Below are 17,260 nucleotides of genomic sequence, written 5' to 3' on the forward strand. Positions count from 1 at the left end.
TGCTGTATTTGCTTGGAAATTTTTTTAGTGTAGTTATGCAAATTTGCTCAATTAATGCGTAGCACAAATGCAAACAACCTCATTTTGTGGCAAGAGTCTGTATGAGTGTATTCCCATGTAGGTTTATAATTTCTTCAAGTTAAACCTATTTTTAGGAATTTAGTGATATCCTCCCGTGGAACACACACACACATACTGAATTAAAAAGTAGGACGTGATGGTGTGATGGACAGTGTTCCTTTGAGGTTAACAATTTTATTTTGGTCAGCTTGTGCCTGCATAAGAGCCAAGGAAATATTCCTTCTTCCTCACACAAAGGAAGTGACAATTTCTACCTGTTTAGGATTCTATTTCTCCAAAACAAATGAGGATTTTGGTTGGAATTTGGCTGGCATAGATAACAAAAATAGAATTTTTTAATTGAAGTAGACAGTGCATTCCCTCACCTAGGACAACAGTATCCTGTAGCGTGTTATGAACGTAACAATGAGCATGGTTAAGGCCCCTGCCCTCTGCAAATTCAAAATTCAGGGGCACCAACTTGTAAATTCTGCGATTTTCTGTGGCAAGCAGTCAACGGCTGCTTGAAATGGGAAACACTTTATTTTCTTGGATAATGTGGGAACAAAAATATTTTATAAAACTACAGATTGAAAGAACTGTTGTGGCTCAGCATTACATACATGATATCCTGTGTTCTCCTCTGATAAAAACAAAGGTCTGTCACCTGCATTCATTTCATACCTGCTGAAAGATCTGTCAGCATCTACAGAGTTTACAGGAACTTTATAGGAATATTATAGAAAGGAGCTTACAATACATGCATTGTGGAAGTTACAGGACACCCTTTTTTTTTTCTCGCCTGTAGGCATTTAAGAGTCTTTAAAGGCAAACTCTCAGACATCAAATCCAAGTCCCCCACTGCTACCGCTAAACTACACACGGGAGGGACGCCGTCCCTTCCTCAGGCGAAGTATGCACAATAAACTTGGGCTAACATTATCTTAAGCTAAACTCCAATCTGTCTGTGCTGGTCCTGCAGCATGGGCAGTTTCGTAAAGCAGGCGTCACCTCATGCAGGGAAGCTTCAGGTGAAGCCCACTTTCGGGAGGTGTCATTCGTAATTCGGCGAATAGTCGGATATTCGGAAATCCGAATATTGGATATTCGGAAATCCGAATATTGGATATTCGATTTGCGAATGAAATATTTCGAGTGATTGATATTTGATTTGAATTTGAGAACTCGAATATCCGTGCACCCCTAAAAATAAGGGATTCTGTGAAACCCCATGCCAAACGAAGGATTCCGCGATATTTTGCGGAAAACCCGGGGCCTTAAGCATGGATTTTGACCACTGAATTTTGGAAACAAAATTCAAGGGTCTTTCAAGGACATTTTAAGGATCAGCCATCATTTTGGCTGGCATATAAAGCACGGTTTATAATCAGGGCCGCAATAGTTCATCCTAAAAGCGATAAAGCCCCGTTTTTATCGCTTTTTAACCTTCAATGGTTCACAAGAATATTTACATAACCTACAGGTATCACATGGGAGAACACACGGGGACAGCACAATATAGTGATCCGTTCACAAATGTGACTCATGACTCCTGAATGTTAAAAATCATAGGATGAAAGGAAAATCAAGTAATATAACAGAGAGTGACATTAATTTCTTGATGCTGATCCCTATTGCCAGTGATGGGCTAAATACCCAAAACAGTGCTTAAAGGAAAGTACAAAATGACTGGCATCAATGGTAGTTGAAATGCAGTACAAAGTACCTGGCATCAATGGTACTTGAAATACAGTACAAAGTAAAACATTTTAAATGCGCTTAAAGTAAAGTACGATGGATGTACTGGGAATGTACTTTAATGTACCTGTCAAGTACATTGCAACTGAGTTAGGGCAGTAATCTAATCATGTTGGTACATTTTGAAGAGGGAAAACTTGCAACAATGCACAGTGCAAAACTGCTTGGTGGTGACAACATCGTATAAAGTGCTCATGTTTTGATTGGCTAAATGCCAATGTAAGCATTTTCTTTGCAAATGCTAGTTCCGAAGCCCAGCTAGTTAGGGTTATCCAGGAATATGAACCGCAACAGGTGGCATCATTTCTGTTTACAGCTGCTCCGGCAACCAGCTGTGCTAGTGGAAAGTACTTTTATTTCCCAATTTATTCATCCTTGTATCTCTTGGTATACTATGAGAAAGGAGGACAGCAATCCATTTTAGTGTTCAAAAATACTGCTTCTAGACAGAAATTTTACTTAATATTTTCCATTTTTCGTTGTTGCATTTCCAGTCGGGTACTTGAGTACTTGATGGGAAAGTACTAAACAAATGTACTTTTTATTTCTATTTCTGTATTTATTCTTGTGCCTCTACAAATGGGACTAAATCCACGACGTGGCAGAGACACAGTACAGTATAGAGTACACACCTGGAAATGTAGTTAAAGTTAAGTCCAAGAACTTAGAAAAGTACTTCAAGTGACTATCATATCCAGAAATGTGTGTATGAGATGGATACAGTCGTGTTTTGCACTGAGTCACAGTCTGCACCTAAGGATGCTCCAACAATAACATCATGATGACGTAGGCCAGGCACACCACAGCGCAGACTACTGTCTCGGAGCTTGTCTGCTTCGCGTTCGCATCACAATATAGTGAACCCTCATTGATATGACCACCACCATTCCCGCAGATTTTGGTCACAAAGCAAATTGTTATTCTAGCGAGAACCGCACCCTCCGCTGACCGGACAGACCACTACGCAGAATAAAAGCTTTCTTGGAGCAAATCTCAGCAATCAAGTTCTCAAAATGGACAATAGCACCATCTTGGGGGGAGGAAGGACTCCCGTTAAACCTTCTTCATTGTGGCTGTCAATTCAGTCCTCTCCCGCTTCGTTCTGGCCATTCTGTGTCCCATGGTCGCTGCCCTTTTAAGCGCTTCGGCGGTCCAAAAAGAGCTCTGAGTAATCCTGAGGTTAACAACATCATTAGTCATCCCAAACCTTGGCGCCCTACTTTAACGTGTGTCACCCTTTACAAGAGATACGTACAGTAGAACCTCGTTAATTCGAAGTCGTGTGGATGGTGAAAAAATTTCATATTAAGCAGGCATTCGAATTAAGCAAATTTGGGCACATGGTGAAGGAAAATATATATTGTCACGGATGAAACAGACGAGCGAGATGGCGAATAATCAGCGAACGCTTTATTCTAGCTGCTTAGCTGGCTAACACAAGGGCGGTAGCTCTTAGACAGAACTAAGGTAAAGAATGCTCCGGCTCGGAGCTCACAAGCTTTTATACACAGCGGCGAACATTGCAGAAAGCGTGCGTCAGTGAAAAAGAGGAAGTAGAGAAGCTTCTCCAAGGTCGTCGATCCGTCCACGAGATTGATGCGAGCGAAGGAGCAGATGCTTCTGGAAGCATCGCTCGCTAATCAGCGCGGTGTGTCGTGGATCTCAGCCCGTCGCTCGACTCCTCCCCACCCGCTGCCGCTGCTCCGTGTGGTCGCTTCAAAGATGATACGTAGCATTGCCCCCTCCATAGACGTGCATCGATGCCTGAACTTGTGTCCAGGATGCTAGAGCAGATTCGGCGGGCGTTCCGGGCTCTCGAGGTACTCGAGGTAAAGAAGTAGCCAATTTTCTTCTGGTTCCAGCGATCGCCCAATCTACCCGGAGTAGTACGGCTTGAGGCGAACGACGTGAACTATTTCAGGGGTCGGGGTTCGCCGAGAAGCTGTGCTGTCTTGAGGTACTACTTCGTAGTCCACCTCTCTTATGCGTCGCAGTATTTTGTATGGGCCGAAATAGCGTTTGAGAAGTTTCTCGCTTAACCCTCGTCGTCGGATCGGAGTCCACACCCATACCAGGTCTCCTGGGCTAAACTGTGTGTTTCGTCGACGTAGATTGTACCTTCTCGTATCCTTTCGTTGTTGCTGTCCAATCCGTAGCCTGGCGAGCTTCCTCGGCTCGTTGGGTGAAGTCCAGGGCATCGCTTTCTTCTTCACTGGGCTCGTGAGGCAGCATCGCGTCCATGCACAAGGTGAAACGGCGTGAATCCGGTTGTTTCTTGGACTGCCGTGTTGTAAGCGAACGTGACGTACGGCAGTATTTCGTCCCACGTCTTGTGCTCTACGTCGACGTACATCGAAATCATGTCGGCAAGAGTTTTGTTTAGCCGCTCAGTGAGGCCGTTTGTTTGTGGATGGTACGCCGTCGTTCTGCGGTGGACGGTATGGCTGAGGCGGAGAATTTCTTGGGTGAGTCTGCTTGTGAATGCTGTTCCTCCGTCGGTGATTATGGTCGTGGGAGCTCCGTGCCAGAGTACAATGCATTCAACGAAGAACTTCGCCACTTCAGCGGCAGTCCCTTGAGGGAGGGCTTTTGTCTCGGCGTAGCGTGTTAGGTAGTCCGTCCCCACGATTATCCAACGATTTCCGGAAGACGATCACGGGAAGGATCCGAGTAGGTCTATCCCCATCTGCTCAAACGGGTTTCGAGAAACTTGGCATGAAGCGGCGATAGTAGGTGCAGAGACCAAGAAAGCTTCGTACGTCTTTAACGTTAGAAGGAACAGGATAATTGGCGATAGCTGCTGTCTTTTCGGGATCCGGGCGTATGCCGTATGCCGTATACGAGATGGCCGAGAAACATGAGTTCTTGGTAGGCGAACCGACATTTTTCAGGTTTTAGCAATAGTCCCGCAGCTCTGATGGCCTTGAGAACTTGTTTCAGACGTTGTACGTGTTCCTCAAATGTTCTTGCGAAGACAACGACGTCGTCTAGGTATACAAGGCAGGTTTGCCATTTTAACCCAGCCAGTACGGTGTCCATGACTTGCTGAAACGTAGCTGAAGCTGCGCAGAGGCGGAACGGCATAACCTTGAATTCGTAAAGCCCATCCAGAGTAACGAAGGCCGTTTTCTCACGATCGCATTCGTCGACTTCCACTTGCCAGTACCCCGTCTTGAGGTCCATGGAGGAGAAGAGCTTCGCATTTTGGAGACGATCGAGTGTGTCGTCGATGCGTGGTAACGGGTAAACGTCCTTCTTCGTGACTTGGTTGAGTTGTTTTCGGAAGTCGACGCAGAACCTGGGTGTTCCATCCTTTTTCTTCATGAGTACTACCGGCGGCGCCCACGGACTGGTCGACGGCTGGATAATGTCGTCGTTCAGCATTTCTTCTACTTGTGCTCGGATGTCTTCTCGCTCTTTAGGTGACACCCTATACGGCATATGATGAATCGGCCGGACGTCTTCGTCGACTATGATGCAATGCTTTCCTACCGTCGTCTGTCGCACTTTGGCGAAACAGTCACTGAAAGCCTGTAGTACTTGCAGAAGGGTGTGCTTTTGCGCCGCAGGTAGTTGAGGGTTTACGTCGAATGGGTGGTCGTGGTGTTCTGTGGCGTAGTCTGTGCGTGCACTGTCCAGGAGACAAGTACTTGTGGTGATATAATCGTCCGCAAAGACAGCTATTTTGTGCCACTTGTGAGGTGCTGCGGTTCCTGCAGTAGCTGCATTTTTCCGTCTCTGACAGGCACCATTCCTCTTGCTATCCCAATGCCGCGTTGCGTTGTAGGAGGAGATGAATGTTTCCTTCAGCCAACAGAGAGCCATTCGGGGCTGTGTCACTCACAGCAGTAATAATACGTGATGACAAGGGAGGAAGGTTGACCCGCTGACTTGCTATAGCTGCCACATGCGTATTTGTGCGCTTCTCCGGGCTTATACGTGTCAGCCATGCATTATCGTCGTCTTCCTCTTCTGGCGTCTCTAAGGAAATTACTCCGTTGGTGAAGATGACCTGATGTATTATCACCTGTTGAAACTCAACAAACCCATCAATTGTGGTGGACCACCGGACGATTTTCATCTAATACTCTCTTGTACGGATGACCGCTTTATTTTCTAGTAGAAAGTCCATTCCGAGGATGACGTCACGTGGGCAGTTCGGCAGGACGGCGAAGCTGACGACGTACTGGATGTCACGCACTTGTACGACTGCCGTGCATCGGCCAGACGGTGTTACGACGTGTCCACCAGCAGTCCCGATGTCAGGCTCATCCCACTTCATTTGCACCTTGCGAAGCTTCTTAGCCAACGTAGCACTCATAACAGAGTCGTCGGCTCCGGTATCGATTAACGCAGTCGTCTCATAGCCGTCGCTGAGTATTTGCAGGTTATTGGTGATTTTTCGAGCGTCGCGGCGTTGCTGTTCATCGAGTTCGAGGAATTGTAATATTTCGTCGGTCCGCAGCTTCACCTCCCAGAGCTGCAGTCTTCAGTTTTCCCGGTTAGGGCTGCGCCACACAGGTCGTCTTGCCGGTGACGGTGAATGAGCCGCTGAACCTTCTTTTCTTCGAAGGCTTTCGGGTCAGCTCGTTTGAAAAGCTGCAGGACATCTTCAACAAACTCGGTTGACGCTTTCTCGAACCAGGTCCATGCCGTCCCGTCAAGAAAGAAGTAGATGTTGACGAGCTTCTGGTCGTCGTTCCACCTGTTGAACCTAGCGATCCGCTTGAAGTGGTCGAGCCAATCGTCAACGTCGTCGTACAGTTCCCCGGTAAATGTTTTCGGCGATCGTGCAGGGGCGACAGGCGCGGTGGCCGGCTGCGTTTGGGTGATGCTGTCTGTAGTAATCTTTTTGCGGGTTGGGAGTCCCAATGGGCCGAATTCCGCAGGTAGACCACGCTGTCTTCGACTCAGTCGTTGCTGTTCTAACAGGCCAATGAGCAGGGATTGCCCTGCACCTCCACCAGAAATGTTACGGATTAAACAGACGAGCGAGACGGCGAATAATCGGCGAACGCTTTATTCTAGCTGCTTAGCTGGCTAACACAAGGGCGGTAGCTCTTAGACAGAACTAAGGTAAAGAATGCTCCGGCTCGGAGCTCACAAGCTTTTATACACAGCGGTGAACATTGTAGAAGGCGAAGGAGTAGAGAGCGAAGGAACAGATGCTTCTGGAAGCATCGCTCGCTAATCAGCGCGGCGTGTCGTGGATCTCAGCCCGTCGCTCGACGCCTCCCTGCGCGCTGCCGCTGCTCCGTGTGGTCGTTTCAATTATGATACGTGGCAATATATTTTCCAAAGAACTTGCTTATGAAAGATGAAAGTCACTGAAAAGGTTAGCCAGCTGTAGGGATCGAACCCACATCTTCTGTGTATCTGTCCCTTCTATGTTGTTCCAGCCTCAGAACATCAGTTTATCTCTTGTTCAACTTGCTTATCATCGCCTGCTGCTTTCCGAAAATGACATATCGCACGTCACCGTTCATTCAAGGACGGCTCCATTCATCTCTGCCACCGGTGTCACTCTGTTCGTTTGCGCTAGGTTTGTTCTGAGTCTTTTATCCTGGCATACTTTTCAAAAGACACAAAGCCCTCCTCTGAGCTTGCATCACCAGCAGAAGCTTACAGCACATTGCAGATTTCGTGGCTGCGATGGAGGGAAGAAATGGCAAGAAGTGGACTTCGAAATGGATTTCAACAAAAGAACCGAAGGAAAGCAAGCCAAAACGCCGTTCGCATAGTCCATAACGGCAGCACAGCACAATTTGCAGGGACAGGGACGCTGGGTGGCAAGGAAGCACGAGGAGCAAGGAGATTGCACCGCGTGATTGGCGGCTGGGAAAGAGAAGTCTGCAAGGGAGGAAGCATGTGGTTTTTATGGCAGATTGTCGTTGCGTGGGTTGGTAACCAATGGGAGATGATGAAATTCTGTAGGAAACTTACGAATTAAGCAGGATACGGGCCAGTTTTCTTCAAATTATGCGGTCAGATTGCAACGCGTGAAGACGGGACCGCAGCAATCCTTCAAATTAACCGGAATTTCGAATTAAGAGAAATCGAATTAGCAAGGTTCTGCTGTAGTAGCCTCTTCCTAGGACTACTCGAGGGTCATGTGACACGGTCATAATGACAAGATAATACGGTCAAACCTCTATGTAACGAAAATGAAAATGACCTAGTCCGTTAAATAGAATAATTCGTTAAATCGAACTGGCTGATCAAAAAATGATTCAAGTGCCGATTTGCACAACGTACGTCGTTCTGCCATAAGACTGGCTTAAAAATACGAATGGTACTATTATTTGTGGATGTCATGCACGTTTTATTGACCACACAAGTTATCTCCATACTTACAGGGCCATACACGAGCGTACAAAACAAAAGTTTAGCCTGAGCCGTCCTTTCTGATGCGAGCACAGAACATTCGTAACTCGCATATAGCAACGTCGCTTTTCTTTTTGCCCTTGGACATGGCATCAATTATCGCAAGTTTCTCGCCAACTAACAAAACCTTTATTTTTCGGACTGCTCTAATCGCAAGGAACCACAGGAAGCACATCCAAACACTAAAGTAACACAGGAGCGACTCTGTGGCTTCCATAGCAAAGGGATGAGATGGATGCCCAGTCTGCTATTATGCTAATTACTACATCACTCCCCGTGACAATGTCTATAACCAACAAGAATGCACTGTGACGATAAAGTTACTCCTCTCTCTCTCACTTGGGGACCTGTGAATGCGGTGCTGCAACAAGGAGTGTTTTCGGGCTTCTTGTGTTGCAGGCTTCGTTAAATAGAACATGCACTAATACACCTTGTTAAATCGAGCACAGAAATTAATTGGCCTCTATGGAGAAGTGTACGTGCAACAGAAATAATATATTAAATAGAGAATTTCGTTAAATCAACGTTTGTTATATCGAGGTTCAACTACTACCTGTGTTTGACCCTACTTGTGACAAAAATCTCGGTCATTGTTGGATAAGCAGATTGTCGTACTAACGAGGCGGATTTACATGGCCGCGAAACGGTTCCCAAGAAAAATGGTCGTAAAGCGAACGTGTCAGACTATTGGGGTCATACTAACGAGGGTTCACTGTATACTACGTAACTGCAAATTCCACTGGTCATTGTAGTGCAGAGAATGTTACACACGTTTGAGCGTGCACGTTACAAGGCCTCTTCAATCCAACGTGTGTTGCGTTTCATTGGTCCTTCCGTTCGATCTTGGTTCGTTTGTAGGCTGAACCCACAATGGCAAGTACACTGCGCTGCACGAAAATGACCAGCGAAATTCACCATAAGTGAAATGTCCTCTGTAAATACGCTGGTCTTCACTTATGAGTGTGAGTTCTGTTACTTCGCTTTGCTGTACGAATGCATCCAGCAGGCGCTACCCCATAAAACAACATTCCACAAGCCAATCACAGACCTCTGCAAGCTGCAGGCCCTGAAGGCACCCCCTGATTGCCTTGTCTTAAATTTCCCGAGAGGGAATTCCGGCATACTCCCAACATCCAGCATCCGCTCTTGTCATGCAATGCATCAAATTGCACAGAAACTGGTTCCACTAATTCGTGTCTGATTTTTGGCGTTATTATCGGTGATGAACGAAGATTAAAACGGCACTATAGTTTCAGGATAAACCTGGATGGATGCGACAGTCCCTTGAGAGTAGTACTGCCCATCACTGCCTATTGCAAAGAGTGCAAACTCCTGCTGTTTTGAAACTATAGTTCTGACTCCGGACAAGTGGAACTTGCACAAGCAGCTCCACTGAAAAGTTTCAGGCTTTTCCAGACCTTGAAAATTCCTCTCTTTTTTTCGTTACTTTGAAAATTGCATTTTGAAATTCCAGAGTATTCCAGGGTTTCAAGGACCAGTGGGGACCATGAATGAGAACAATGACAATGGACTTATAAAAAAGGAAATGCTTACCATTGCCCCTGAAGACTGTGTAGACTTTTTTACCATGCGGTTGATTGCTTTGTGGTGACCCAGAACAACGCCAGACTCATGTCGATCACACAGTTCCTAGAAAATATGCAAATACTTTCGTGTTTGTCCTTGCCCTTGTAACATCTACCTATGACAGGTTGGTGTAACAATGCTAATAATATAATGGGAATACTGGAAACATTTATTGATCAATTGTCGATGACAAGTTAAGTGTCTGAAGGCACATACGAAGACATAAGCAAGAACAGAACAGAAAATACAACTACAACACAATAACAATACTGATACAAAACTCCGGTATAGTACAGTACCATATGGTTATTTGAGGCAATTCTAATGCACATTAGTATGTAATCAACTACCCAGTAAGCTAGTTACAGCAGGCTTGAAAGGAATTGGGTGAGTTAGCAGTACACATTGATCAGGGAGGTCATTCCAGAAGTTGGAGATGCGTGGGACAAAAGATCCGATAGGCAATAACTGTTTTTGCACGACTGTAGTCAACTTTAAAATGATGGTCGACTCGTTCACAGATGTACGAGAGAGGGCTTAACATCGAAAGCGCAGGCTACTGTTATGAAAAATTTTATCAAACATGCAGAGACCTGATAATCTATGACATACGTCAAAAATATGAGCTGCACTTCTGCTGTAACCTTGCTGCAATCAAGCACAGCAGGTACACAGCAGAAATGCTTACCCTCTGCTGTGTATAGGAGAGCTGCTAAACGTTGCTGTAGTTCTGCTGTCAACAGCATCCCTGCTACGTTTTGCTGGAGCTCTGCTGTAAACAGCAGCTCAGGTTAGTTCTGCTGTAGCTGTGCTATCAACAGCATCCCTGCTATATTTTGTAGGAATGTGGGAATAGACAATATTTGTGAGAATAGACATGTCTTTCTAACTATTTCTGTTAACTAAACTTGTCTAAGAGTCCTATGAAACAGGAAGTGACAGAACTAGAGATCCATTTGAAGACTGTGATTTTATATATATTTCGCTTTCTTAACTCAACATTTGTGACTTGTAATAAATGGGTAACAGCTCTTCATCTGTTGCATCAAGAACCTTTTTTGGCTAATGCCTCAACTTAATCTAAATATCACAAAGAGGTGCGCAGAACAACAGCACATATCGGCTGCTTGTTGCAAGGCTCATGTCAGCAACCTTCAGCACGGTTGCAGCACGGTTGCTGCAACTGCATATCTGGTGTATCCTGCAGTGTCTTGCAGTAGCTGCACATTTCAGCAGGACTGCAGCACCTTTGCTGTAAGTGAGATCTGCTGCATCCTGCTGCTCGTTGCAGTAAAGACTCATATCAGCAACCCTCAGCAGGTTTACAGCAGGTTTGCTGTTACTGCAAATCTGCTGTATCTTGCTGCTTCTTGCAGTAGGCACACATTCCAGCAGGACTGCAACACCTTTGCTGTAAGTCAGATCTGTCAGATCTGCTGCATCCTGCTGCTCGTTGCAGTAAAGACTCGTATCAGCAACCCTCAGCAGGATTGCAGCAGGTTTGCTGTTACTGCAAATCTGCTGTATCCTTCTGCTTTTCTGCTGCTACAACAGAAATGCAGCGGGATAGCAGCAAAATGAGTTAGCAAAGTTAGCCTATCATGATCTCGCAGTAGAAATGCTCTTGGTGTGCTTTGCTGTTTTCAGCAAGATGCACTAAAAACACAGCTGGAATTCAGCAAAAAGATAAAAATACAGCAAATATGCAGCAGGAGTACAGCCTCGATATATATATATACAGTCAACCCTCGATTTATGAACCCTCGATTTATGAATTCCCTCGTTTTATGAACAGGAGCACAAGGAACCAAACTTTTTACATGTATTTTTCCCTCGTTTTATGAATCTCGATATCCGAACAATGAACGAAATTTCTGGGAAACAACTGGGACTTGCCATGCGTTTTTGTCTTCAATTTATGAATTAATCGTCCCTATGTCAACAAAGACCTCCAAAGGGAAAAGACCCCCTTCGAAATGCGAAGAACAAACGGGTTTTCCGGGAACACATTATGGGCGACGAAGTGCTTCTGTCCTCAATACATATGAATAATCCGGAGTTCAATATCCGGAGTTCAGTCATCCGGAGGTCAATAAACGCAGACCGGCAGGGAAACTGGCAGAACATACTGGTGACGTGTTCCCTGTCCACGGCAGCTATTGTGTGAAGCATACAAGACTGACTCAGCTGCTTACTGGACGGAATGTCAGGGTAGAGCACACGGCGTCAGTGAGGGCCGCAGCGATCGCTTTTCCTCAAGACTTTTGAAATGGAAGCATCACGAGCGCGAAAGAAGCGAGCAGGCCTTACAGCGGGAGACAAGCGGGACATCTGTCAGTGGAAGCAGGCTCATCCAACGGCAAATTTGAATGCAACGCTAAACTGGATTCGCCACGACATGGGCCTGGACATCGCCAAGTCAACATTGTCTACAGACTTGAAAGATGCCGGTACTTGGCTTTGAATATCATCAGCAGATGCGTCATCGATGAAGCGGAGGTTGCCGGAACTGGAAGCCCTGGAGCGGTCTTTAGTACTGTGGATCGAGGCTACAGTGGCGAGAAAAGCCGTTGTCAGCGACAAAATGGTCATTGAAAAGGCACGTCTTCTTGGCGCACTTAAGCTGCCTACAGAGGACTGCCTTCATTTATTGTTTGTCTTGAATGGTATTTTTGCTATTAGCTTATGGCTCTTCATTGGCATTAGGAGTGCCTTCCGACTTCCAGTACTCAAGCGGCTGGCTCTTGCGATTCAAGGCTCGCCACAAGATTTCCAGCCACCGAATCCACGGTGAGAGCGGCGATGTTGATCCGACCACGGTATCAGAGGGGCGTGAAAGACTTCACGGAGTTCTTCAAGGGTACAGCCTCGACGACATTTACAACTTCGATGAGACTGCATTGTTCTTCAAGCTAGGTCCCACGCGGATGTTATCAGCCAACCGTGTTCCCGGCACAAAGCGCAGCAAGGTGAGAGTGACTGGTGGTCTCCAGTGCAATGCTTCTGGTACGGACAAGAGACGTTGAGACGCTTTGACAACAGGCTCAAGCAGGAGAACAGGCAAGCGATACTTTTGGTTGACAACGCTGGGTGTCACAAGCTGCGCGGTGAAGAGTTCACCAATCTTCGAGTTGAGTTCCTTCCAGTTAACACGACGTCAAAGATACAGCCACTCGACGCAGGCATCATTCGGTCGGCGAAGGTCCGTTATCAGACTGAATTGGTACGCCACTACATTGCCCTTGCTGAATCAGGAGAGAAACAGACTGTAGGGCTTCGTTGGTGCATTAGGACATTCATCCGAGCCTGGGGAAGTGTTTCGCCAGCAACAATCAAAAACTGTTGGCGACACATGGGAATCCTTCCATGTGCTACGAATGAGTGCGAATGTTTCAGCCCAGACGACGCCCTACCCTTGGCTGAACTACGAAGGTAACTGCGCATTTTGGACTCATCTCTTCAGGAATCAGCCGCTGAAGAGTGCATTTCGTATGGTGACAGTGAGGACGTTTCCGAGCCCCTTGACGACAACGCTCTGGTACAACTGTCGAAAGACACGACTGACAATGAAATCAGTGATGATGACGAATCCTCAAGTGCTTCGCAGCTGAGTGTTACTGCAGCCTCCGCGTGGAAAAACATTCACAGTGCCATTCTGTATTTCGACGAAATCGAAGACCAGTCGAGCGTGAATATGCTGACGTCTCTTCTTTGTAAGATAGACACTACAGAAGGCATGGTGCAAAGCAAGATTACACAATATATTGCATAATAAACAGAGTGTGAATGCGCTAACGTCTCTTCTTTTTAAGACTCACACAGCAAAAAGCATGGTCCAAAGCAAAACTACATAGTATGTTGCATGATAAACATAATCACAGCTCTCAAATACTACTGTTGCACCTGCTCCATAGTGCTCACCTAACGGAATCCTCGATTTATGAACGATTTTTCAGGGAACCGAGGGCGTTCATAAATCGAGGGTTGACTGTATATATATATATATATATAGGGCCTGACTTTTTAGGGTTAAACCCGTATCCGCCCGATATTTACCCCCCGAACAAAATCTGTAAAATTCGGGTTTAACCCGAATCTACCCGAAAACATCCGGGTTGCGTGGCACACTCATAAGCGTGCATTAAAATAAAGTTTGATAACATTGCTAAACATTAGTTCCATGTTAAGACAAATTTTTATTAAACAAAAAAAAAATCACCCGAATGCACCCGAATTCCTGACGACAGAATATGCCGTAACAGGATTTAACCCGAATACACCCGAATTTTCGAATGAAAAATATCACCCGATATTTACCCCCCGAATTTGGCCAAAAATAAAACCCGAAAAAGTCAGGCCCTATATATATATCGAGGCACAGAAAGAGGTTCCATTGCTGTAACACTGGAGGTGGTGCTAAGGCCATTCAGAGTGAAGTTTACAACACGATTCTGGATGACCTCTACAGAATAAGAGAGAAATACTTGATAGGGGACTCAGACAGGGCAGCATATTAATGTTTTTGTCTAAATAAGGAGTTATAGGCCAATATTTTAGCTGTCAGCAGTGCAAGCTTAGAAGTACATTGTAGGAATAAAATATGATAGACAAAGAGAGGTTGTAAGTTACTGTAACCAAGGCACCTGAATGATGAAATGCACTCAAGGTTGAAGGGGCCGAGGTGATAACAGACAGCTGATCTTTGACGTGCGAATGACATGACTGTACTTATCTGTAGAGTGCAATCCTGTTAATTTGAAATCTCTTAATTGGGACCTCTGGATGATTCGAACTGACACCATGTCCCGTCAAAGTCATGTGAATCTGAATGGAGGAAAACGCTGAGGCTAAAGACAAGTTTCATAGTCACTTGGCCTTGGAGTTTTTTTTTTTCTGAGTGTGGTGTAATATGTTTATTTATCGTGAATCGCCTGGTACGGAAAGGTATCCGTTAATGGTGGAATGGGGTGGGGTTGGGGGTGATGCAAAGAGCTCCCGCACTGGGTGACGCATACTCTAGCGACGCCACTGCTGCTGCATGTGCCATACTCCAAGGTATCTAAGCAACAAGGACCAGCAATAAAAGGGGAAAGAACATAGCTATTATCAGTTACACGCACACAGCAGCACGTCACAAAAAAAGACAGGAAAGAAATTTGGGGTTGATATTGTCTTTAAACTGATGTGAGTCTATCATCCCTTTCTGCAAAAGCTAGTTAAGAACGAAAAGTAGGACATGGTATCACCATTTCTGTTGATGTTACATGGTATCAGGCATAAAAGTCAGTGCATAACCTGAATGAGAAGAGTGGTCTATAAAACTCTGTTAAGTTGTAACCGAGAAGACAGAGATCAAACATCTAAATGCATCAATATCCAGCTAAGAGAGCATGCGGCAAGTAGTAATAAACATTCTACATTGCACGACCACCTGAATGACTGTAGGGACGGTAAGGCTGATTTTAAAAATACAGAGATTGTGTTTCAAGGAAAAGAAACCAGGAGTCTATTATATAGCGAAGCCAAACTCATTCTGAAATCTGGCGAAACATGCATCACTACGTCTCTCGGCTTTAGTGGATTGACAACGAACTCTGAACATTCGTATGAGGCCTACAGTTTGGTGAAATTCCGGTTAGATATAGAAATTTTGTTGGCGTTGCGCTGAACACAGCACTGTTCACCGTGCCACTGCATGCACAGCCAAAACCCGCGTCTCAAATGTGTTTTTTCGGTTTCGATTTGCGATGACAGCGTTAATCGATGAGTGGGACGTGATGAGATTTCGCATAGTTTCTGCAACCGCATGTTAAAAGTGACAACTAGGACGATAATAATGCTACAAAGTCATTGTAAACTGCACTAACTGTTGTTAGCTGATAGCAAGACACATATGGCCTTAAGCCTGACCCCCATGGAGCGATTTTGCTTGCGACTCATGCGTGTCGGCGCGACAAAGTTTTGAGGCACACACGCAGATTTTCGCCGTGAAATGAAAGGAGCGCTGAACATGAACGTCACGGAAACAATCATGCTTGATGAGCACAGCCACACAACATTGTCGAGAATCGCGGTTTTACTGCGCTGATGAATGGGGCTGTTCCAAATGCTGTATGCATTACTGTCAGGAACGATGCTCTCGCATCGCGTGAGAACGAAACCGTGCAGTTTCTTGCCTACACGACAAATGCAAAAGGCATTGTCAGTGCAAGAAAAGAGCACTTGCTACATCCGTTTTCCTTCTGAGATGTGCTCATCAGTAAACCATCCCACATTCTAAACATATCATTGCCAACACTTATGATGCCAACACAGGTGTTCACTACCAATGAAAGGTCTTTGAAGTGCAAGCTTTTTTACAGTTTTCAACTTGCCTCACGAGAGCAGCACATTGTTTCATTCCAAAAATAATTTGACTGTACATGTGCACAGGGTGTCGAACGGCAAAAAATAAGTGTTCGGTTTGGGTTGTTTTGCAGAAAAACAGTCTTGTGTTTGAAACATTCTGATGGGAGAATTATTAAATACAGATATGCGCTATGTGCATTAAATTATGTTTTAAATGTGCATTATCTCATGGTCAACCCAATGTGAAATAATATATCTTGGCTGTAAGCAGTGGTATACTTTATGCTGCATACTGTCTGGGCCTACTGGGTCCCATTCCCCGTCCTACCCAGTGGGACGTCACTGCTGCCCTCCTTTGCTTTCTCCAAGCTTCGGGTCTTATGTACACCCTGTGATAGCCTGTAAACCCTCAAGTTGCCTGTGACTGCCTGAACACCCCCTGGCTTGTGAGTGAAAATAAACACTGCACCATCTTTAGACACATTCGACAAAGAGATGCCTATGGTAAGCTCTTGTCTAGAGAAGGGTACGTAGTGGAAAAGCAGCGGCATAGTATCTGCATCACTTGTATTTGGTAGCAGTAATGGTATCGCGTCACTTTTTCAAATTTGTAGCATCCCCAGAATTGCGCTACTTTTTTCTGGTGTAGCGGTTAGCGGTATTCCGTTACTTCGTTTTGGTGTCGGGTACAACAGTGCTCCTCTCTGGAGAACGGACGCTGCAGCGCGTCCATGGTGCACTAGCCGAGAGCGCTCACAAGGACAACTGCGCATGTTAAAAAAGATGCTGAACACATACTCATTATATATGTACTCGTTTGACTGCTAGGTGAAAATTTGAGAAATCCATGACGTGGAGACCAGTGTGTCCTCGTTCGGGAATTGAGAGGCACTTGAACTCTTATGCCGACTTCTTTTATGCCTGAACCGTTTCGTTGTGAACTGGTTACCGCTATTATTTTTTCCGCTTCTGCTCCAGTTTGAATTCAACAATGTCATGAAAGTTACGGTTCGGGTTCGGTTCGGTTGCGTCTAGTTCCTGTCAGTTATGCATGGCTAACTGCAGTGCACTCTCACTTCAATGCTCTGGGACGCTAGGGCACTTGAACGTGGTTCTTTCATCA

At 45.5% G+C, this 17,260-nt stretch overlaps 1 protein-coding gene across 2 annotated transcripts in view; it reads right to left on the reverse strand.

Annotated features, from left to right (window-relative positions):
• Nucleotides 1–17,260, reverse strand: part of LOC135391506 (sorting nexin-8-like) — an 88,873-nt gene that overhangs the window by 19,490 nt on the left and 52,123 nt on the right. For both annotated transcript variants that reach the window (XM_064621772.1, XM_064621773.1), the window contains exon 11: nt 9,757–9,852. In XM_064621772.1, coding sequence (XP_064477842.1) covers nt 9,757–9,852 — 96 coding nt within the window. The remainder of the gene's footprint in view (nt 1–9,756; nt 9,853–17,260) is intronic.

Source organism: Ornithodoros turicata, chromosome 4 (genome assembly GCF_037126465.1).
Source record: "Ornithodoros turicata isolate Travis chromosome 4, ASM3712646v1, whole genome shotgun sequence".
In the NCBI taxonomy this organism is placed as follows: domain Eukaryota; kingdom Metazoa; phylum Arthropoda; class Arachnida; order Ixodida; family Argasidae; genus Ornithodoros; species Ornithodoros turicata.